Source organism: Excalfactoria chinensis, chromosome 1 (genome assembly GCF_039878825.1).
Source record: "Excalfactoria chinensis isolate bCotChi1 chromosome 1, bCotChi1.hap2, whole genome shotgun sequence".
NCBI lineage: Eukaryota > Metazoa > Chordata > Aves > Galliformes > Phasianidae > Excalfactoria > Excalfactoria chinensis.
In genome coordinates this window covers 62772343-62797370 of record NC_092825.1, presented here as the reverse complement: position 1 = coordinate 62797370, position 25028 = coordinate 62772343, and the positions used below count along the sequence as shown (strand labels likewise).

The 25028-nt window shown below is 39.3% G+C and overlaps 1 protein-coding gene across 12 annotated transcripts in view; it reads right to left on the bottom strand.

Moving 5' to 3' along the window:
* SOX5 (SRY-box transcription factor 5) overlaps positions 1 to 25028 on the bottom strand; it is a 642538-nt gene that overhangs the window by 246889 nt on the left and 370621 nt on the right. For 9 of the 12 annotated variants that reach the window (XM_072349118.1, XM_072349139.1, XM_072349148.1 and 6 more), the window contains one exon: positions 12389 to 12620. In XM_072349118.1, the coding sequence (XP_072205219.1) occupies positions 12389 to 12619 (231 nt within the window). In that variant the 5' untranslated portion in view covers position 12620. The remainder of the gene's footprint in view (positions 1 to 12388; positions 12621 to 25028) is intronic. The other 3 variants (XM_072349156.1, XM_072349165.1, XM_072349174.1) reach the window with 1 other exon arrangement.

Genomic DNA, 25028 nt, shown 5'->3' with positions numbered 1-25028 from the left:
GAGGGCGATTAAACCGATGTTTCATGTTCCGAGATTTGCGTTCCTGGGAATGATAGTTTTCAAAGCCTTTCTTGCTAGGTTCTGCTTAAAGATTATCCCTAAGAAAGCTGATGTGAATATTATTACTGGCATAAACCTGGTAATAAAACCATAAAGTGTTTTAGGTAAAGACATTTTAGAGATATTCAGGGTTATAAACATAAGAGTTTAAAGCTGGATAGAATTTGGAGTGCTTAAAAAAAAAAAAAAAAAGAATGGGGAAAAAAAAAAAAAAAAAGAAAAAAAAAAAAAAAGAAAAAAAAAGCCCTGTCAGGCTCTGGAGTTTTCTCTGCATGAAGCAAAACAACATATGTAAAAGCGAAGAGGGAACCCGCGTGCCTGTGTAAAATAAATATGATTACAGAATGACGGAGGAGGGCAGAGGAGAATGCCGACCGGTGCAGCTCGGCAGGAAGAAGACAACAAGATGACGGTGCGTGTGTAGCATGGCCAGGTGCTGCCTTGGACAGAACCCAGCCACGGCCACTGGGCACCTACAGGTCCTCCTGCACCCCCAGCAGCCTGCACAGCTGATAACACCGCATGCTTGTTGGGGAAATAGAAGGGATTTTTTTTACAATATGCTGCAACTCTCATATGCCATACTGCATCTCGAGAAGATGCAAGTTTTAAATCACGTCTCCTCTCTATTTCGCATTTAATTTGCGTCGTTTTCCCGTGGCCTGCAGGCATGATACGAGTTGCAGCACACAATATACCAAATTTGGTGCCAAAATGGGAAACTGCACACATGTATACATACCCACTTTCCGGATTAAACACATAAGACGACACAAACAGAATTAAGTCAAGCAGACAGATTTCTGCAATAAAGCTGAGACTTAACTACAGTTTCTTAACTGCTATGTTGCTAGGTCTATCTCCTAAGCCTTTGCAGGGCATTTGGACTTCCAGCACTGCCATACAAACAACTGAGCCAGTCTAAATCAAGTCTTTCAAACACAACAGGCTAAATATGCCATTCTCCTTTCTGAATTAAATTCAAAAAATAAAATCTGACACTCATTGCAGTTTACAGGAAGAATGGCATTATTAAGCACATCAATTTCTAATAGCAATTCAGAAGTAATTTACTAATTTTAAAGGAAGGGGAAAAAAACACTGGAATCGATGTCATTTTTCAATACTGAGAAAACCTTTTCAAAATAGCCTTGTAAAGGCACACTGGATTGCTTCTGTTCTTTCACCAATAAATGTAGAATTTCCTACTTGAACTTCACATTGCTGACTGGATATACATCAAACAGTTTGTTTGTAGGGCCTATCTTTCTCTTAAAATCCCACTAAAAACCATCAGCACTGTTTAGAAAAACAAGTTTGTTAGAAAATTCACATTAAAAAAGAAAAAAAGAAATATAAGGTGAGCTTGAACACAGTTACTTCTACAAAAAATACGAAAGAATATTTACACAGCACTGTGTGTTATTCCTTTAAATCCACCATGTACTGTGAATGGAATTACTATCACCTAATTTTAGCCCCAAATTAGACATCTAGTCTAAACTAGTCATCAAGGCTCCCTCTATAGTCAATAGACAAGTACTTTCAGAGGGCAATTCATCTTTCTTGTCTCGGATGCCTATTTAAAGATTGGAAAGGTTGTTCTAGGAGGGTGGTTATCTTTTTCCACAAACTGTGAAGAGATGCCAAACACCTAACGTTTGTGTGCCTAAACCCTGGTGAGCGGAAACCCAATCTCAAATGTGGGGCAGTCACAACACCATTTGAGTTTGGAAACACTAACAGACCAATGGCTGAAGGGCAAATTTAATAGTGATTGTCCTGTGGTGTGCAGGCAAGAGAAGTGAACTGCTAACAAAAAAACTCCAACAACTGAGAAACTGGGAATACAGTCTAATTTCAAACAGTAAAAAAACAAAAAACAACAAACAAACAAACAACAAACCAAAACCAAAACAGTACAATTTTTGATAACATTTATAAAATTACAAGTACGGAGACCAACAACCGTTTGTGGTATTTTGCATAACAAAATAAAGATATGGGCCCTAATTATAAAGTGAGATTTTGGTCAAATTAGCTTATCCACAAGGAAAACCATCAAATTCACTGTGGCTCTGTGTCAGTGTATTACCCAATACTCATGTTGACAACTTCAGAACTGAAGCTATACTCTCTGTCCAAAAGCTAAGTTTACACTGGCCACAAGCAAACAGGAAAAGTACATCATCTACCACAGAAGTATTCTTTGCAGGGTTGAATCACTCTGTTTTTAGTTCTGTTTGTAGATCTATAAAATCCTGAAAGCTGTTTCTCAATAGAATTTATCAAATTGGTTTAAAAAAGATTTAAAACTACTGTGGCTGATCTCTCTCTCTCTACCTGCATTACTGTCTGTGTCAAGAGAATATAAACTTAAGAATAAAAAAAGTATTTGTAAATTTTAAATTCATGCAATTAAAGAATATGCCATGGAACTGTACTCTGACTTGGGATGTAAACTCAAAAGAGATGAGGGATTTGAGCTCTGAGATGCAGCATGTTCGATATTCCCAGAAGAAGTAAGCTTTGTATAACAAATACTTATTTACAAAGAAGTAAATTCTCTTGCCAAGCAATTACTTCTCACTCAAGGCTTTTCTGGTTGAAGTTATCTAACTACAGATGTCTCAACTATAAGTATCAACAACTGAGCTTATCACTCTAAGCTCCAGTTGCAACCTATGAGGAAAAATAGGCACTCTCAGGATGTGATTTATCTGACCTACTTAGAAGTTCTGCTAGAGCAAAATGAAACATACTCAGCTATTCCTTGTTTACTTCAATTAACCATAAAGTTAAGCCTAAAGTTACTACCTTACCCCTAGGAATATCCATTGTAAGCATTTAGTGAAATCTGTCCTCACTGTCAACTCCCATGCTCCAAAAGTGATGCTGTGATTGACACAGCACCGCATTGTTAGTGACCACCTTAATGCTAACTTCCTTTTCACATAAAAGAAGCAAAAATGTTTTCTCACTGATCCAAGAAACCATAGTTAACAGAAATGTACTATTAAGACTGCTGTAAGATATCACAAGGGAGGGGAGGGAAGGGAAGGGTAGGGAAGGGAAGGGAAGGGAAGGGAAGGGAAGGGAAGGGAAGGGAAGGGAAGGGAAGGGAAGGGAAGGGAAGGGAAGGGAAGGGAAGGGAAGGGAAGGGAAGGGAAGGGAAGGGAAGGGAAGGGAAGGGAAGGGAAGGGAAGGGAAGGACTTGAAAATTTTGCTGGAAAATAACACTCTCTCAAAATGAGACTTATATCCTCTGAGCTATGCATTTCTATCCAGTTGTTTTTTGAAGACCTGAAGATTTTACAAAGCCAGATGCTAATCTCTGAGAATGTTATTGTCTTTGAACACAGAAGGATCCAAACCTGAGCAGCTTTCCTGATTATGACAAAAGCAGTTTAAAATGGAGAGAAACATAGAAAGAAGGAAGCTTAACTTATGGTTTCAGAATTGAAACTCACACTGTAAATTCAATCTGAAAATCAACACAGAAGGCCTGAAGCACAGATATTTTGTATTACTCCTGGCTAGCAATATTAACAAGCAATGTAAGCTTCCACTTTTGATATGACTTAGTGTATAGATACACACACAATCTATCAGAGTAATTCAGACTCAAGATGTCAGAAGGATTTTACCTTTTGCTGTAATATTTCTTATTTTCTGTCATCAAACTCCAATCCTACAAAAAGCTATGTGAAGAAGGAGTTACAGGCGGTGACCTTTCCTTCCCTCCCTCTTGCTACCATCGGCATTAGGTTCCAATCAAGCAGATTATTTTGCAGGAACAGGGTCATAAGCTAAGCATTCTGGGGCAGGAATGTTTCTTTTTTCTGCCTCTATAAAAATAAATCATGCTTTGGGCACAAAATAAATAAAGATAATAACAGTCTGATGTTAGATTTTATTGGTCTATGTTTTGGACAATCTATATAATTTGCCTGTACAATCTACAAGAAGTTAATCTTTATAGCCCTTTTTTTTTCCTTTGGTGTGGACTCAATTTAAAAGCATAAAAAAGGATACTGAAGCAAACTATTTCCATACATAATGACAGTATTGCTTACGGTGCTCTGGCAAAACATTATCTTTAGTTAAAATGAGCACAATCTCCATTCAGTTATGTCTATTGTTTTATCTAGTGATGATAAACTCACAGGATTCACTGAGTCCACTTCTTTTTCACAAAAGGCAAAAATGTGTTATCTGGTCATACAAATAGACTAGAAAAAGAAATAAAAAACTTAACAGTATTAAAGTGAACCTGCAAATGAGGCTGGCCAAGCTATCCACTATCTTGCTACAGAAAAAAATATACAAGATTCTTTATTACTTAAGAGGATTTTTTTCCTCAATTTAACTGCTTTGGAACAAGGTTGTTTTCAATAACATTATAGTTTGCTCACTTTCCTGCAGGTAGGTTCCTGTACATGCCTCAGGAAATACCCTACCCATGTTAGATGCCCGTACTTGACCAACTAGTGGCTGAAATTCACAGTTTCAGCATCTCCAAAGAAAATTAACAAACCCATTTAATCCAAGATGATAGTAGGGATAGTTTATTGGCATTCCATCCAAGTAAACAACATTATACTTTCTTTTACTAAAAAAACGTGTCTTCGTATGAGCTATTTACTAAAAGGCTTTAAATTGATTATATAATAAAAATGACTGTATTAAATAATGGCTACTGGCAAAGGAAATAAATGAACAAGGAGAAAAAAGTTTTCAGAGGACCACTGCAACCAGATAAAAAGTGATACAGTAATAGTGCTTTTATAAAGCTGCAACTAGAGGAGGTGGCTTTCTCACCTCCAGTGAAAAGAAATAGAGAATGCTATACTAGCTGGTAGGAGGAAGCAAAGTGGACATAAAAAGTGTATGGATGAGAACAGAAAGCACAACTATGTTCTGGAAGTTCCAAAAACAAGAGGTAACCACTCAAGTAAAAATGATTCAAGATGGTATGCAGAACTATGTGTCGTGCAAAATATTGTCAAGTTAGATTCACATGTGCCTTATGACATGTGTCAGATAAGGGCAAGAAAGCCTGGTGCACTGTTGTCTATATTCTGATAGCAGTTACACTGCCAGCTCAAGGCCATAAACTCTTGAAAGTGTATAAGCTTGGCCAAAGGAGGTAAATCCCTCTGCTGAAAGAGAAACATGAGAACTACATTTCTGTTGCCTTCTCTTTCCAGAACCATGAAGAATTGGGTTTTTCATTGGCAGAGGAATGTCTTCAGCTCACTGAAATACTGTAAAGACTCACTATAACTAGAGAAAAAACAAAACTTCAGAATAAATTTGAGTAGAGTGCAAGAAATTATGGATCTGGACTGGAGAAACTATACAAAGTCCACATTTGGATAGAGATACCACAGATGCTACCTAGGTTATATCATCACTAGTGATTGACTGCTGTAAGCAAAAACCAAATCAAGAAGTAAGAACACTTCAATATAAGTCTATCTACATTGCTACTAATCTTGCTCTTCTGATGGGGCTTTCTCTATACCCTCACCTTCATCTTCGGCAATGCTCCTCAACTGAGAGCCTCAAAATTTTGTTCCCATCTGTGGCATCTTTCACTTCCCTCTGGAAAATCTTGCTTTTTCTCATTGTTGCCCCAGTATGCTGGGTACTGCCTACTAAGTACTGCTGCAGGCATGCTACCACAATTCGGAGCCATGAAAGCTGCATGTACCTCCAGGCTGGCCAGGCGGAGCTGAAGCCAATCCACTATTTCCAGAAAAATGCAGAATCTCAGTGAAACTGCCTATTAAATCCTTGTGTGTGTGTGTAAACCTAAGCTGAGTAGTCTACTAAAAGCAGTCTGAATTGAGATACTAATTGGGAGTGAAGCCACTGTGCCCACTGCAGAAAACGGAGGCAGATTACTTAGAAAGACGATCAAGTTTTTTTTTTTTTCATTTAAGGCTTAAGTATTTTTTTGCTCGTGCACTTGATAGTTCTTTTCCCTTCATCATAAGAGAGACCATCTGGTTCAAATATTCGTAAGGACCATGGGGTTTATGTTTTTACCTATCTTTTTCTTCCTGTGCAGTTTTTCAGCTATTCACTTGAATTAGATTTTGCTAGTATTTATGCAAGAAGCTTAAATGAAGATGTTTTCCAGTATGAAGTCAATGAATTGATTCTTAGGCATATAACCACTTGCAAACAATGGATGCATACAGTTCCCAGCACTTCTATAAAACAAAGGTGTTTGCTTTTCTGTTGATTATTTTCTGCTTAACTGCATTCAAATGAATCCATTAAAAATGTGACTGCTTCACAGTAAGATGATCTTCAGCAAAAACAAACAACTGCTGTTTCCACTTCTCTTCATGGCCTTTAAAAGACTACAGTCATCCGCACCCTGCATTTCAGGCAATTTATAAATGATAAGTCTGGTCTTGATTTGTTCATTTATTGTTTTAAATACCATTCTAACTCTCCTGCTTGGGAAAAAGAAATGTTTTCCTACTTTATTACTTATTTATTATCCCCTAACCAACCTTTGGACCTTTCAGGGTCTGATCAAAACACCAACAGGCCATCTCAAACTTCAGCTGGCCTTTCTGCCCATTTATTTCAACTGGAATAAATATCCATTTTGGTTTTCTAGGGCCATACATAAATGAAATTCACCGTATTCACAGCCTGGTAGAACAAGTAAGGGAAGTTCCATAAACTGATATACTGCTCCTGAATTGTGCTCTGTATCATCTGAAGGATGAAAGTATTTTATTTGGTGTACACACCTCACAAAGGATCTGTACAAGAGTTTGCAAGGACTTGTTAAATACTGCAAGCATTACTTATATACATAAATGGGACAATGTTGAAGAGAACAGAATTACAGTAAGAAGGACAAATAAGTTACAGTAACTTAAATTTAAGTTATAATAACTTAAATGAAAGATACCTCATCACTCTGATAATAGCCAAAGCATTTTCTTGCTCTGTCACAACTGCTTTTCAAGGTTAGTGCCCTGTTTTCTGGGCACTAAATAATGCAACAGGCAGCTTCAAATGGCTGTTTGATGGGTTCAGGCTGATTTTTCCTTATTTGTTCCCTTTCCTAATAACCAGCACAGTCATCCTCTGCCATGGTGCAAGTGTAAAGATTGAAAAGATCAAATTCTGATACAAGGCTGAAATTATATCTGTGGAAACTGCTTCCATGTGCTACTTTTGTGATTACATTTATAATGCAATGTTTCTAACAATGCAATTTCATCATCTTATAAATATCAATTTAACATCAAGCGAGGAAGCAAAGAATGTCAGAAACAGACAAACGCAAACTTACCACCATTTCTGCTTTAATTAAACTAGTCTTGTTCAGATAAGCCTGTCTATCTATTACAAAAACAACAGTTTATAGTTTAAACTGTGAAACTGTGTGTGTGCATGTGTGTGTGTTGTAATGATGGTGCCTGCTAACAATTTCATACTGCCACACTGCACATATGGCTTCCAAGCTAGCTTTATCTGAATCTTTGTGAATCTATTCTACATGCTATTAAACTGAGCACATTCCACATCGTTCAAAAGTAATTACACTTTTGTCTAGAGTGTAGGAGACTGCTCTCCCCAAACAATGAAATTCTCATTATTAGAGCTGGCACAATAACGGCACTGGTGTTCACAACACTGTGCATTGTAGCATCACAATAACATATCCTAAGCTTGATGCACAAAGGTACACTGGAAATTAAAATTTCTCTAAAACCACTGTGTTGGTTTTTTTAATAGGCATTCTTTAGCTTAGTATAATTAGAGTTCTATTTGACTTTTGTAAAAGCTACGTACATTCAGATTTCCATTCCCTTCACAACTTCCGAACAGCAGCTAAGTGCTCCAGCCGCACGTTGTTCTGATCCAACACTATTCACACATTGATGACCCCAGAACAACAGGTGAAGTGCAGGCCAGGACATATCCAATGACAAAATTCAGATGTAGCCTTAAGCAATCTTTTGTTTTGGACAAGTGGAGGAAAAGCATGAGACAATGTGTCGGTAAGCTCTTTGAGCAGCAGAACTGTTATTCTTAATACAGCCAAAATTTCTTAATATTATTCCCAAGTTACAGAGGAGTAACTTCATCCACCACAGAAATGCAGCATTTGTTCATATGAAGTAATAAAGCCCTTTAACAGTGCACTGCAATAATTCATACCAGTTTAAAGCACAGCTGGAAATGAATTTTAAATCCCACTGAAAGTGCAGGACAAGTGCAGGAGAGCAAATGTAGCCACACAGCATGGAAGATTTGGACACTGCCACAATTAGACTTTACCAGTTAGTTCTTTGGTCAGAACTTTTCTTTTTTTCATCTTGTCCAGTATTTGAGTGATATTCTACAGTTAGGAAGATATTTGACAGTTATGAAGAACAGCCGAAGCTGAACATGGTATACAATGTCTGTAATGTACTTTAATCGGTGCTTTTAGTGTTGGTATCTTTTATGTTCAGCAATTAGCACACAGACTGCTGGAGACATCAGCTGCCCCGGGAGGTGGAAAAAGCACAAAGCATTAAGAAATATAATAAGTTAAACAAATAGAAATAAAACTAACTCAGAACTTCAGTGAGTTAACAACTATCTGCACTATCCAAATACTGTAGCCTCAATAGGCTTAATCAAAAAAGATATAGACAGGTACTGCAATCCTCAAGTATTTCCCTGCTACACTTAAGGCCTGCTATGAGCACTCCAAGGGCAGCCAGATAACGCACGCTTTACAGCAAATGATCTGTCTAATATTTTTTTTCCAAATCTTCAGTTTAAGTCTGATAACTCATTGTTTCTTTTCTCACTAGTGGAAGAGCTTTCCTACCTAAAAGAAATATTTCACTTCTATTAAGAGGAAATAAGTTTGGGATGCAGTTGCCTTTCATGGAACCACAGAAATGCTGAGGTTAGCAGGAACCTCTGACACTCATCTGGTCCAAATTCAAGCAGGGCCACAAAGAGCCAGCTGCCTAGGATCGTGTGTGGGCAGCTTATGAGTATTTCTGTAGATGGAGAACTTGCAAGATCTGTGGGGCAACCTGCACCAGTGCTCAGTCACCCTTACAGTAAAAAAAAAGGGGGCTTCTGATGTTCAGATGGGATATTCTGTGTTTCAGGTTGAGTCTTTTGTACAATCTTTCTCTAGCTGTAGTTCCAGCATCTTCCATCCACACACAGACGGAGGATGCAGCTTTGCAGCTTTTTGCTAATTTGGTGAGGTTAGAAGATTTCTTTCTTGAATTTTTTACCCTGCTTTTATGAAAACTCAGCTAGCATTCAGAGCTGTGTCCCTATGCCAGCAGCCAAAGACAGGAGTTGTTAAAACTTAGTAAATTACAAGATAAAATTTGGAAAGTCTAAGTTGGGCAAACTCTTATCACTCTATTGCAATCAGCCTTTTACCTGGAGGATCCTAGGATGTCCCAGCTGGCAAGACTTGTGAAAGGAAGCACAGCTGGAAGTAACCTATGAAACGGAGGGTCAATTGACAGCTAGAAAAGTGAGGCCAAGAAATTGATTCTCAAGGTTGAAATTGTTTTTCTAACTGTCTCTTCAAGACACGTTGCTGAGGCAAAATGTGAGAAGACAGGGCTGGCTGTGGTGACAAGAGGAATACAGCTATGCAGCCTACTGACGAGACAACACTTTGTAATTGTGTATCTTTTGCAGATCCCTTGTCTTTACTTTTCATCAGCTGAGATTGTTTCCCTAAACCAAATGGGTGTTGTACAGGGCAGCAAGCAATGAAAGGCCTCTGTGGATCTACACCATGCCTGACTAGAAACCCCTCAGGGGAAGAGTCATAGCCAACAACTATGCCCAAAGCAATATGGCCAAGAGGGGTGCAGCACAGTGACGCTGTGCATGATTGCAGACAGGCTGCATGTCTGCTGGGGTCTTTGGGGAAATATGTAAAGGTGTACCCTGCTAAGGGCAGCATGTGGCTGCAAAATGAGAACTCCATAGTCACTTGCAGACTCAGTCAGTAGGTGTAGCGGTACAGCTGACAAGCTATTAAGAAGTGTGAAGCACACTGCTGGAGCTTTGTCAATAAAACTGTATTGGACTGCAGTATGTGGTGGTGTGCGCACATGTGGATTTGCTTCCTAGAGACAGTAGAAGAGCCCAGAATGTCAGATTAAACAGCATGAAAACAACCTTTGTACTGCTATGAAGGTGAGAGCATTCTTTGGGGATGACTTTTTAAACTGCTAATCGCACGAACTGAAGTCATCTACAAGTTATCCAAGGACTAGTTTTAGTCACTTTCTTCTTATGAGATATACATACCACAATGGCCAAGGGAAGGATTGTACATATTCTACTCATTTATACTGATTACATCCTTCTTTCTGGAGACACATAGGCTACATCATTTCTGGCCTACCTGGATGATTAATTTTACAAGATACTTCTTAAAAAAGAAATACTACCAAAATGTCACTTTTGTACAAACTAACAACTTTCTTAAGCATGCATGAAGACAAAAACAGTCTTTACAAAGCCAAAAAAATGCTTCACATGAGCTTACAATATTACACTATCATGGTAAAACTGTCTAAAACATGCAGTAATACAGTATTTTGTATTACCAAGAGACACAACACACTGTTTTAACATCACATTAAATACAGTCTTCACAGTAGATGATCAGTTAAACTTCATAGTCTTAAAAACTATAAACAAACAGAAAAGCTGGTTAAAATCAGTTAAAATATAGTTAAATGTTTCCGTGAGGTGTAGCTAGAATACGCCTCCTTAGCAGACAATTAAGTTTTATTTCATTAGAATCTGATTCCACCCTGCTGTAGTCATGACAAGTTCTTCTATTGACTTAAGAGCTTACAGAACAGTCTCTAATACACTCTCTTAAAATAGGCCAAATTACAGCAAACCTCACACACCAATTGCATATTCCAACATCTCAGTGGCTTGAACTGTGTATTTACAAATTACCTCTCCCTAAAAAACATGATAAAGAATCAGAAGCAAACAAGGTAGAAAAAGATAATGACATCTCTGTCCATAAGCAATTTTCCCAACAGTGTTCTTCTTTATTCATATGAAGCTACAATAACATCAAAAAGTAATTAAAAAAAGATATTCTAAGCCACTGTTTGAACTTAAGCACTGTACCAAAGAGAAAGAAAAATGGATTGAGATGAGTGAATTATTTTGTCTAGAAGAGCTGCTTCATTGAATATCCACTGGCTTGGTCCTATGAGAGAAAATCTCTAAGGCTTTTTACATAGGGCCTGTTACAGATGCGTAACGAGCTGTAAGGGCTTAAATACCACTATGGAGCTGTTGCAGGCTTTTATGAGAACACACCATCACCTATTTGGTAACGCCTTGTTAAAAGCCTTCAAATATGCAGGTTCATTCATTATCTTCACTTAAAGTGAAATTGTCAGTGCCCTTGTTGAAGTAGGGGACTAACAGAAAAGTTGCAGTCAATCTGGGAACAGGCAAGATCTGTGTAAGTGTGTCCATACAGGTTATCTCCATTAAGGTGCCTAAGTCCTGGAGTTTCAATTCCTTTCTCTACACTTTTCAGCCTTATTAAAATGTATCACGGTATGCTACGTTAGGGATCAAACACAACACCTCGCAGTAGTGACGCTACACTACCAGTGGGGAGCAAGGCATTGCTTCCTCATCCTTCTTGTTTGCTTTTAGATAAAGCCAGCTCTAGACTTCCAGCGGGCTGCTAAATGTAGCGACTTAAGCCCACAGTGTCATTTATAAAGTGCACAAAAACGGTGGTAACTCACATGAAACAGTGGTAGCTGATTTACTTCTGTAAACATTATCAGTTTTCTTGTGTGCATTGGAGGCAAAACACCTATCGGACCTAATTTTTTAAAAATGACAAAATCAGAAGTTTCTTTTTTCTTACCCTTTATACAGAGTTTTGTGCCTTACTGTTGTATAAACTTGGCACTGAGGTGATATTTCAGACACCATGCCAAACATGACTCTCACTTACAGTGTTCCAAAACCATTTACTGTTTGCTGAACACACACACTTCAAATTCACATTGATGTAGCTAAAAAATTTTAGCACTCTAAATGCCAGCAGGCAAAGGTGAGGAAAAGCAGAGTGATTTAGTGTTTGTAGCAGAGGGTAAAGACAGTCCAGCTAGGTCAGAGCTTTCACATTATTGTAGCATGTTCTGTATGTGTAACTATGCATTGTATACTCCATAAAGTTCAGATCTGGATGCCAAACTACTGTAGAGGCAGAATTCAAAGAATGGATGTAAGCACAATAGACCATTAGCAAACCTACCATTGTGTTGTGCTGAGAAGTGGGAGTCCTATGGCCACAGTTCTCTTGCGTCAGCAGAGAAACTGGCTGAAATTCCTCAGAGTGAGGCTTGTTGGGAAAACTCACATGCAAGGGAAGGTGAAAGGCTGGGAGCCCGTCACTCTCCTCTTCTCCCACTTTCTGTCTGCTTGTCACCATGGCTACCTCTCCATCTGCTTCCCCATACGGAGAGGCTGGTCGCTTGGAAGACATCCTGGAAGGAACAAAAGAGGAGAAAATAATGAAACCTCCAAATAAATCCTTAATGCCATCATTGTGTGGTTAGGGGCCATTGTAACAGAAATGCCTTTTTTGTGCTGGCAGAGAGCAGGAAACCATCCAAATACCACTGCAAAGCACACACAATTGGGAACAATGGCCAAGCAGGTAGCAACAGAACAGTGGCTTGTTTGTTGTGAGAATAATGCACTAATATAGCACTCTCCTGTATTCTGGCTTCTTAAACACGAAAATTCACCTAAGAAGACTGCATAATGAAATGCAATTCCTTTTTAAAAAAAATGCCCATCTGGTTTTGCATTCGCAAGAGTCTGTAAGACACAAGCTATTGTCAACTTAGCTTTAAAGGAATAACCCTCCGCGTGTATTTAACTTACAAAACAAAATATCAAAATAAAATAAAACAGAATAAGGAAATAAAACAATGTAACAAAATAAGATAAAATAGCTTTCTGTCAAGTCAAAATGTCTGTGTTTATAAAACTTCACTTGTGTGAACGGTGGAGTGTTATAATCACATTGAAAGAATCTTTTCAGGTTCACAGATCTGGGATAATTAAGCAATTAAACATTTGGACATTAATAATCTAAGCTTTTTGACAACACAAATTCAAGGCTCTACTGAGTGAATGAAGACTCGTCAAGATATCTGAGACTTCCTACCCGTAGTCAGATCAGAAAAATACACATGTAACTGTAATCCCTCTACATATAAAAGGACACACAAGGGATATGCGTAGAGCACACATAGTAAAAATCACACAAAAATCTTGGCTCAAAATTGAAGCCCACTGTCCAAATTGTCCGGTAACATTCACCTTTCAGCAACACTGATAGAATCCTTATCTCATCAGAAAAAGTTTTCACCCAAACCAAGCACCACTGAAAATCTTATAAGACAGTCTGAAGCCGGAACACTTCCTGCTTGGGCTTCAAAACAGAGGGGTCCAGTGAGGTATTAAAATGCAAGAGACTTCTGGGATTAATTACAGCAACATTGTTCATGAAAATCAGGGTATGTGCACGGATGGCATAATGGGCCTCTGTGCTAAGCTGGGGCATCTGCAATAAGGAGTGGAATGAAAAGTAAGAAATCCTACAGAAGAAAATAGAAGAAAAGAAAGAAAAACGAGAAATATTCAGTGGAAAAGAAGAGGTTATGAACAAGGAAACTGAAGACTATTGTACATAAAAGCTGAAAAGGCAGGCTGAAGTAATACTGTTCCTCCTCAAAAATCTAGCATTTATGATTCTAATTACCCCATTTTGATTTTCCACTTCACAGTTAAAGGGCTGCATTTCAAAAGCCCAGCAGCCTCTTGAACCATGTGTGGGGCTGCTGTGAGGTGGAGCATGTCCATACGATTTGGCATATTGAGCACGAAATGGTTCTTAGCAGCAGTCAACTGGGTCTGAAAACAAACAGTGACTTTAAACAGCCCTTTGTTAGGACTTATTTTGTTTCTAATGATCTCATTTTGCGCTTTGCCTCCTGAGCCAAGTTAGATTATATTAAAAAAAAAAAAAGGGGGGGTTGGGGGGGGAAGAAAATAATAATAAAAAATCTCTACCAGAACCTAAACTCAGCTGCACATCGCCTGTTCTTCTGAACACCACCTATTGCCTGTACCGAGAGAAGCAATCTGTATTTTCTATTAATGTTTGACTTAGTCCAACAGACTAACACTTCATACATCCTACCTGAATTCTGTCTTCTAGGCTTCCCCACCTACGTGTCTGCAGAGAAGCATATGTATAAAGACAGAGATCACAGATACACTCTTACTGGCAGTTCTCTACTAGCCCACTGAATTCAGCATTTTACAGCTAATGTTTGGCACGACAGATCCCAAGCTTTTCTACTGCAGAAAACATGAACGCCACCCTGAAGTTAACGTGAATTATTCACATTCTGCATTGCACCGCACCAAGAAACACATTTTCTATTAATTTTGAGTATAACATTTTGGTTACTCATTTCAGCACTGGCTGGACTTTTTACAAAATCAACGCTAAAGAGTTGTCTCAATTTTGGCAAACAAAAAGGGAGAGACACAAAATCATTAGTCAATTATTGCATAGTTATGTTCTATATTTTAAGACACTTATGTTTGATAAGATGTCTAAAAACACTGTAAGCTCTTTACCAAATTCTTCACTGCAATTCACTCTGATGATAAAACACAGAGAAAGGATGCCCTCTGTGGTACTGAAGACTTGTGGTACTGAAAATACCACTGAAAATAACGCCTGCTATTTATTTCCATGGAAGCTACAAGAAATACAAACAGCACAATAAAACTATCTGATAGACCAAATTCTCAGCTACAGAACACTCTTTTTAAACTCAGACCCCACCATTAGCTGATACACATGGATGAACTGATTGAGATGCTCTTCATTTCACACTGTGACTGTTGTGCAGGGGTCTCCAGAATGTGTCTTGTCTTTCACATTGCTGTCACCACTGCTGAAAGCCGCCACCCACCACCTCCCTGTGCACACATCCACTGTTTGGTCTCCATCAACATTCAGCAAATGTCAGTGAATGTCAGTGGGTGCCATTTTTTTTTCCACATAGAGGGATACAATGACATCCCTTTGCTTCATAAGCACTTCTATGTCAGATGCCATTCTGTCCAACTGCCCCTCTGCTGCCATCTGACACATGGTAACAAAACATAATGGGATACTGGTGGGAAAGCTCAACCTCTAATGCCATACCACCACCTCCGGTGTTGTGGGCCAACAGAATAAAGTAGGAGTCATTACTTTTGGAGCAACCTTTGTACATACTCTGTACCCAAGTTGCGAGAACCCCAAACAACCATGGATTCTGCCACTTGGTTCCAGAATAGGATTTTGACCACCACGTTAAAGTAAAACTCTTCTGCTAACTTTATCAGTGCATATATGGTTTCCCATACACTGTTCAGTAAATGCACTCCAGATTGTCATCACCTTCTGCTCGTCACCTGTTCTCAAAACGACTGACATCATTTTTACAGGGGAAAAACAATTATGTTTATGATCTAGAAGTAAAACTATGGGTTGGATTGCAGGTCATAGTAAAAACCAGCAAAGGAAGCAGCAGCATTTTCCTTCCTCACACAGTTCTTAAGAGATCCTGCTTATATTACAAACCATATGGCCATCATAATGCTAGAGGGTTGAGAAATTGCTGAAGTGGCTAAGAGAGCCAAGTTACTGATCCAACTTGCCTCAGCCTCCCAGCTGACCAGGACACTTGAAGAAGCAGTGGCACAGCGCTGGATGAGGGTCACGTAGCCCAGGCAATGACTGCAATTTGTTATCTAGGTAGTTCTATCCAGAGCCAACCTGAGTCAGGCAAAATCTGTGCTTTTAGAAATCCTATCACTGCCTTTAACACCAGACACAAACAGCACGGATTAATGGAAATTACCACTTAGGAACATCTAGGAAATTTCCACAAGAAAATATAAGATTTAAAACAAATAAACAAACAAACAAACAGCAAACTAAATACTTCAGTTGGAAATGACTTCCAAAAGGTCAGTAAATACCAAAGAGTATGGCAGCAAAGGATCAAATTTCCAACTGGATCACACAAATAAGACAACATGACACAAAGTAAATTCACTCATAATTTCTGCAGCTTTACCGGTCCCTCTTCTGACTTATAAATGCTCCCTCAGTCTGTATCCTTTTCACACCTCTTCATTTTCCTACAGAACTAATACTAAGTATTAAAAGAGTCCATATCTGAGATGCGAGTTCCCAATATAAACAATAAGCAAAGGGAAACAGCTACATTGCGAGTAACAATGTTATCTGAAATTGAGCACTTTTAAGCAGGTCTATCTATTTATGAAGTTACTAGGATTATACCATCTTAACAAAGGTCTGCCTAACATCTTGGACCTACACTCAGGGATAACACAATGGTTTACAACTCCCATAGATTGAAGATCTTTTCCTCAAATTAGTTTAAACTCAAAAAGGTTTTCAATTACTCTGGAAGAAGGTTTAACAATCATAGAATATAGAATAGAATCACAGAACAGCTTGGGCTGGAAGGGACCTCACTAAGTTCCAACCACCTTGCCACAGGCATGGCTGCCAGCCGCTAAAGCAAATACTAGATCAGGCTGCCCAGGGCCCCATCCAAGCTGGCCTTGAATGCCTCCAGGGATGGGGCATCCACAGCCCCTCTGAGCAATCTGTGCCAGCACCTCACCCCTCTCTAACAAAACAAGAGTATATATGAAGAATAAATGTCAGTTTCCTCAAACATCAATAACTTATAGATAGGAAGATAAAAAAAAATCACAAAAACAAAACAAACAACAACAAAAACAAAAACCCAAGACACAGCTTTCAGAGAAGTTAGAACACAGCTGACCAGAAACTGAATCTAATAGGACATCCCTGCAGGTGGAATCCGTCCTCTTAAGACATTAAAGGAGGGCTGAATTTGGAATTGCCATTAATCATTTCTTCTGAATACAAACCCAATACCCGAGTACTAATTTTTTTTAGTCAACTTAAATCTGCAAAGTTGAGATGTAGTGGGAAGCAGCAGAACTAATCCCACTGTAGAGACATATCTGAAACATAAACCCCGCGCCCAGACTTGATTAGGATGGAAATGAAAGTTTAGATCTGGTGATGAATTAAAAAAATATGGTGATGAACCCTATTTCTTGTAAAGGGATACTGTTCTGTTTTTGGAATGGCCTCCTGATATGCAAAATTGTGTTAAATTTTCATTAAATACATGTGTTTTCTGGTAGCCGAAGTGTGGCATTTTGTTCTTCTTGTTGTTTTCCAAGGGAGATAAAGTCTCACCCTTCTAACACACTCTTAGACCACAAATTCCGGATGTGATTCATTTCACAATAGAAGATGATTTTCCATATCTTTCTTTATTCCCTCTCAACTTACAGCTGACTGCAAGCTTAAACTGAGGCTACTGATCTCAGTGCTTACAGACTGAGTGCAGCACGGTGGAATTTTCCCACTGCATATGAAGAGATGCACAGCATCCACAAGAATCTTTCCTTTGTGCCATGTACAAATATCAGTTCCACCCCAAAAATTTCAGTCTACCAGATAACATCAGTTTGGTTTTGCTCTTGTGTTTAACCGCTTCAAAAAGCGATCTTTTCACAGGTCTACTTTTTTATTGTTACTTCTAACAGAACCTCATTTAGATGTCTGCACTACATTTGTTCATTGGTTTTTGGTTCATTCGATACATGGTTGTACACCCCAAGTAAATCTAGAGCAGCATCCAGTATTCAAGGAGATAGTGCCCTCTAGCATACAACCAGCATCCATCCCATTTTGATTGCTCACACCATAAAATTTCATAAATTTTATGTCATAAAACTCTAATCTTGTTACATTAAGCAAAATACCTCAGAAACATTTCAGATACCCACAAAAGCTTTTGGAGAAATGGCTTATCCATGTCTTCAAAAGTGACAAACACAGATGTGTCAGGAGAAAAAGATATGAGGCCATAAATCTTAACTTGTTGGGAGTTAATTAAGGGATTCATCAATCACTGCACAGCTAACACCACACATACACAGGCAAAATCCCATCAGCTGCCACAACCCACAGCAATCTACAGGTTAAAAACTCCCAAAGTCCCTCTGTTCTGACTATTTATAAATGACTTTGTATAATCTAGCATTAAGACCTGTAATTATAAAACAGCATTAAAACAGGCCTGCATAGTTATGGATAATTATAGTTGGTACACTTTTTAAAGAAATAAAAAGCTTTTCCATTCAAATGCAGGCTTTGCCTTTTTGACAGCTCCAAGTCCACAGGATGTAGAGAGATGATTTAAATTGTATGTCAAATTTTTGACTGTGCGAGATTTCTTTTTGCCCTTCTCCAGGGAGGCCTTGTTGTGTTCTCACCATAACCAAGCGTGACAGCCTGGCGTCGTGGAGCTAGCTCCGGAATCAGCATGAAAACACTCACCTCTTGGGTTTCGTGGGCAGCCACGGGCTCCTTCCTTCCCATGGGCAGGGCTGGGCTCACTCAGCTCCACAGGGAGCAGGCAGGCAGAGGGACGCGTACTGAGCAGACGGACATACAGACACAACAGGCAGCTCGGATCCCTCAGCCACAGCGCGAGGTTGATTCGGACCAACAACTGCACCGTGAATTGACTCGCTAAGATGGTTTGATTTCAAGCCAAATGCTGTAAATTAAACCAGTCCCACATACTGCAGTGGGATTTCTGATTCTTCCTGATCTGCAGGGATATTTCCCTTTAATTTATAAATGGGAAATCCCATAGATTCTGCTTTTACATGGAATAGGTGGGTAGTCACAAGCTTACTAACGCCGTCAGAAAATGCATCTGCCCCATCTCTGCTCATGTTTAGCACAAATGACACAGCTCATGCTTCTGGACTTACTGAAGCCATGGTTTCCACAGGCAGCCTGATCAAAAGATGCCAGTTAACACAAATGACCATCTCCATCCCATGTGCTGGCCCCAGCCTGTTTATGCATGCTGAATAACTGGTACCTCTAAAAAACAGACACCATTCATTTTGACAGGATCCCTTGTGTAACAAGGTATTACTCAACATGAGTAAGGGTGGCAGGCTCCCACACTCTGTCCCACTGGGAACTGCAAGCCTGACTTGTTTCTACACATACCACTCAAAACAGACTTCACTTGGCAATGTCTTTCAGTCATTTGTAGCCTGGTTTGGAATTCTTTACTGAAGTAATTTTACAATTAAAAAAAAAAAAAAAGTAATCAGGAAACATCCTTAATCTGCTAATCAATAAATGTATGTGCTTCATGCACACCCTCAGCTGTCACTTGCAATGAGATGCAATAACCCGTTAATTATTACTTTTGGAGATCATATCCATCAGCCATCTTTAAAAATGCACGTATGCTACAAATAAGTTGCACTGTTCAAGTAAGGTTTTGGTGAATAAATTACCTCAGTTAATAAGCAAGGAGACTGCAGTGGCATAACCTGTGCAGTACCTCTGAGCACTTCTCTACCTCCATAGCTGCCACCAGAACCTCCTTGTGCTAAGGCTACACAAAAATTCACACCTCACTCCCTCTCTTTTCCCCTCCCATTTTCTTTCCACATTTTCTCCATGAATGGAGTATATCATTGACACAAATCTTTTAGTACAATCAATACTAATTCTGAATTAGAATTAGAATTAGAATCTCTGAAGAGATTCTGAATATAAATGGGTAGGGAACTCTATCCTCCATCATTTCTAAGTTCGCAATGTGAAGTACAGTACTGTATCTTCATGGCAGGGCAACTGACTAACCTGATATCCTATGTTCTATGGAAGCTGTCTCCCAGGAAAAGGTACTTTGCAAAATTCTAGTGGTAAATGTTTTCATCCTGGCTAAGACATGGGAGGTTTAGGTTGGATATTAGAAGGAAGAAGTTTTCCACACAGAGGGTGGTGATGCACTGGAACAGGCTGCCCAAGGAGGTTGTGGATGCCCCATCCCTGGAGGCATTCAAGGCCAGGCTGGATGTGGCTCTGGGCAGCCTGGTCTGGTGGTTGGTGCCCCTGCACACAGCAGAGGAGTTGAAACTAGTGATCACTGTGGTCCTTTTCAACCCAGGCCATTACATGATTATTTGATTCTACAGTAAGTTTCAAGACCCTCTAATAAGAAAGTCATTATAAGTGTCTCTCAATAAAACATTAAATAAAAATCCTGTAAATATTTCTCTTTTCATTAGAAAAACTGAAATAAAAGCTCTCCATGAAATCTGAGCTCTAAACTAAAAATTCATCATCTCAGGTTTTTTTTTTCACTTGCAAAGAATTCATGCCAAAACAAAACAAAAAACACATTAAAAAATAAGGTTTAAGAAAACTACAAAGTGAAGAAAATTCATGTTTAAAGTTCCCAAGCAGGTAAGTAGGAAAGATCTTTCATGTGCACTGAAGTTACTTGGTGAAATAGTCAAGTCTGAAACAAACCAAGCCCTGATCACTATCAAATCTGAAAGCCGATAAAGCAGCTCCTACTAACATGCTATATTATATCTCTGCAAAGAATACTGCACAATTCTTTTTGAATATCCCAAACAGGACTTCACATTGCCAGCACAATGCAGGTGCAGCACAGGGAAGTTTAGCCATTTTCCCCTGACACGTTGCAAACTCAGCTGTAGCACGAGAACCTTTCAGCCTGCTTTTGTTTCATACCTGTCAATTCCTAAGCCTTTTATTCTTCGCAAGCTTGTATGCCAATTCAAAAAGCCCAAAAGCCTTGCAGAGCTTCTCCAAATCATAAAATAAAATAAAATAAAATAAAATAAAATAAAATAAAATAAAATAAAATAAAATAAAATCTGAATTTAATTCTGCTTTAAAGCATGGCTCTAAAAGACCAAACTTCAAAACATGGATTTTTAAAGAACTTTTCCAAATGGAAGTTTTGAGCCATGCAGTGAAAATGTGGTTAGCGTGCAGGCAGTGCACAAACATAGTGGTGTGGTGTCAAGACGCTGAGCATCTATCAGCACAAACTCTGAAACAGCAGGATGCAGTCACTGTTGATGTTTCAAGTAAACTGAGCCTGATCATTGGCCTCTTTAATGCAAAAGACTCTGCTTGGATGATTTTGAATTAAATTCACAAGCTCATTTATTTTCCAGTGCATCCTCAAATTAACTCTTGCATCCTACTCTCCTCCCCTACCCTTTAGAAATGAACCTCCCTCCTGCTCTTCAGCTCCCCATACCTCTTAGCTTTTTACACTTTTCTTTACTTATTTTTTTGTATTTGCCCTGACTTTACAGTAGAATTAGCAGAATTCTGGTTTTATTTTCATATAAAGTTCTAGGAACTGGTCACCAATAAGAAGTGCCTCTATCACGGCAACACACCGTCACTGTTTGCCGAACCACCAACTTGAGTCTAATCAAATAATTTGAGATTTTGGGTCTTGAAACTTCCCTGTACAAACCAGTTCTTGAAAACGACAGAGAAGCATTCAATCGGTCTCCAGCTGCTGAGTGGGAGAGCAGTGTTGCGTGCTGCAAGAAACCGTTACATCACATGCAGACATGCATACCACTAACTTCCATTGGCAGTGAGTGAAGTGAAGGCAAAGAGATGAAAACACTTTAAAGTTATGATAATTATGAATGATTTCTTACAGAGACATTTGAGGAAGCTCAGGCTCATTCCGATAAGTTAGCTAATACTAAAACTTTCACAATGTAAGGGGGCTGCTTTTGGTCTTTCCTATTCTTTGTCAAATGAAGTTGAACACAAGATTCTTCTAGTGTTACCAAATGATGAATTATTTTCATCGGAATCAACACTCCTAATAAAACTCTCTCCCAGAGGACATCCAGATTTCAGCATGAGAAGCCACACTGCTGACTGAGACTTAGCTAACTTACGACACAACATTTCCCACTCTTCCACCAGGCCATGGCCTAACAGTGCTGGCTCCGACGGAACAGCCAGTCAGCTGCAAGCCACCCTCACTTTCCCTATTTACACACTGAGCTCAACAAATGGATTTTTTTTCAGTCTTTCTAAACTTCCGCATCACCAGAGTTTGTGTATAACCACAAATGAAGCAGAAAAGAAAATTAGAAAAAGGAAAATTAACGTACATCTCTCTTTTTTCTCCCCTGCTTCACTCTGAATTTCCCTACAGGTAGTTCAGACTAAGAAGTTTACATTGCATGCATGTTTGATTCTAATCAACACTCAAATAACAGCGCTTTCAAAACTGTTTTCAGTATAGCTCCTGATGCTTACACAGCTGACCTTACTGTTCTGCTATTCTTACATAAACTCTTGCTCCAATCTTGACTTGGATACAAGTCTGCAACAAGCGCACAGCTTTACAACAAAAATGCAAATAAACACAGGAACACCTACACACATACATCCATATGCTTACTGTACATCTGTTGGTCAAACTGATAGTGCTAGTGAAGTATGCATGCATATACATTCATGGCTTGAACCTGAATCGGGGAAATACTGGGCCTCTAAGCAACTTCCATGGGAGCAGAACTGGGGCCTCAGAAAGCCTTTGTGTACCAATAAGAATTGTAAGCACAGTGAGAAGTTTTCTCTGTGTATATGTGAAAACATACTGAGGCAGAGCAATATCTCCAACGGATGCAAACATTTTCTTTCCAACAGGTTAATTCCAGCTGCCTGGAACTTCTGTTATGTTTTGTTCACATGCATGTGTCTGCCTGTTCCCCCCTTCCTTTGGGGAGGTTTGTACATGACAGGTGCATTCTTACCCCAGGAACAAATAACCCCGAAAGACTGAGAAAGAAAAATAAACTGAACTTAAAGACAAAATGACAGGGAATAAATACATTACTGCTTTTCTATTATGCTAAAAACAAAAAAAAAAAAACAAAACAAAAAAATTCAAACATCTATAATGTCTAAGCAATTTGAGGTAGAATTTCCAAAGCTGAAAAGAGACTGTTCCAAAGCCCAGATGTTGCCTTTCAGAAACCAGTGAAAATTGCTGCCTCTGAAAACTACTCTGAAATACAAATAGAGTAAAACAAAAATTGGTTAAATAATTTTACTCAGCCTTTCTGACAATATTCCAAAAGAGAAGCTGATTCTTTTTCCCATGTGTTCAGGTGGTTCTGCATCCACCGATAAGCGGCAGAGCACACACACAGCCACGACACCTCTGCTCCTACAAATGCACTGCATGAGAGGTAGAACAGAAAAGTTTGTGGGCTGCTGCAAGGCTCTGGCTTCACTCCTCAGTGCAATGTGCAGTCAAGACACTTTCATTCATGCTTCGAGGCTGAGAACTGTTATATTGTTTGTTTTAAGGTGCTACTGAGCCCCTCTCCAAGCACTGACGGCAGACACAGAGTGTTTCCCCACTGCTGGAACCGCATACCTCAGGAAGTGCACTGCCTTCAGCTCATCACTGCCTAATAGCTGATCTTTTTCTATATCTGATTCCAAAGATGCCTTGCTGAACCTCAAAAGAAAGGACAAGATTTATTTCAAGTCACAATATTTGATAATTACCCATCCTAAGACACGTTAACCCTGGATGCTGCTGGAGCAGCTACATCATTGGAACACAGCTATTATCCATACAGTACGTATACCCGTGCACAGACAAATGCGTATTACTTCTCATAAACAAAAACAAACCGACAAATGAAAGAATGAGAGACTGTTCCAAAGAGACATAATATCTGTAGGACTATAAGGGGTCTGGAATATAATTTTAGTACAGCACAGTGGCAGGCATCAAATCACTGCTGTATGAAGGTGCCCACTCTCCAGATCTTTGGGATTTGGGTGGGAAGGAGGCAAAAAAACCTGAAAGCAACATCTTTTCCCCCACAGGCCTCAGAGAAAGGAGCTTCCCAGCCCTCCAGAGGTGCTTTGTCCACCTTCGGGCCCATTGTTAAGCAGGACTCCTGTGGAGCTCCACAAAGCCACAGCTGTACAAACCAGTGCTGCTAAGGCACACCACTACAGAATGGCCAGAATAGGGAGGGTGTCTAACAGGCTGACCACTGACTGAGCCTGCAAGGATAAAGGAACCTTGGTGGGGAATAGCAACCAGACAGTGTTGTTTGTTTATTTTACCTCCTCCACCACACACTGGATCCTTTTTTGTTGTTTTTTTCCGTTACCAAAGCCATCCCCCTCAGAGAGGCCTTTGTGATCTACATGGGGCACAGCCCCTCTTCCCTAGCTCCAGCAAGTTTAAGAAGGCAGATTCATTCAAACACATCCTAAAATAAACACAGGACTCTTCCCACATCTCACTGTCCACATGCTGCCTTCAAACGTGCTTTAAAAAATCACCAATAAAGTATGCTTGCATAGAACTGCTTTTACCAGGATGTAGTAAAACAACTTAGCAGTTTAAGGCATGGATTACCATGGTGGTCTGACTTTAGAAGAGAGCTTTGCCCTTTATCTCCACAAAAATGTGCTGTATGTTCAACAGAAAGCAGATCTCCCAGCAAACCAGCTGATGCACCTGAAGGGGGCACCTGGAAGAGCACTGCTAAGCCAGAAGAGATGAGCTGCCTACTGCAGGCACAGCGATCAATAAGGAATAATTGCAGTCATTACAATAAGACACCAAGAAAAAACACTGATTCATTTGTATCTGCCAAACACTCCCCTATTTTGATCACACGCAGATGACCAGTTATGCTTTCAAGGTTAACAGCAGGAATTGGTGCCAAACACAATACCAAAGGTCCAGTGTTCCATTTTTAATATCAAAAAGGTAACAAACAGCCTTGGTTTGGGTGAATAGTAATTTGGTGAGCTCTACCACTGTTTGAATAGCATCTTGGATAGAGGATTGGTTGACAACTAAAGTACGCCA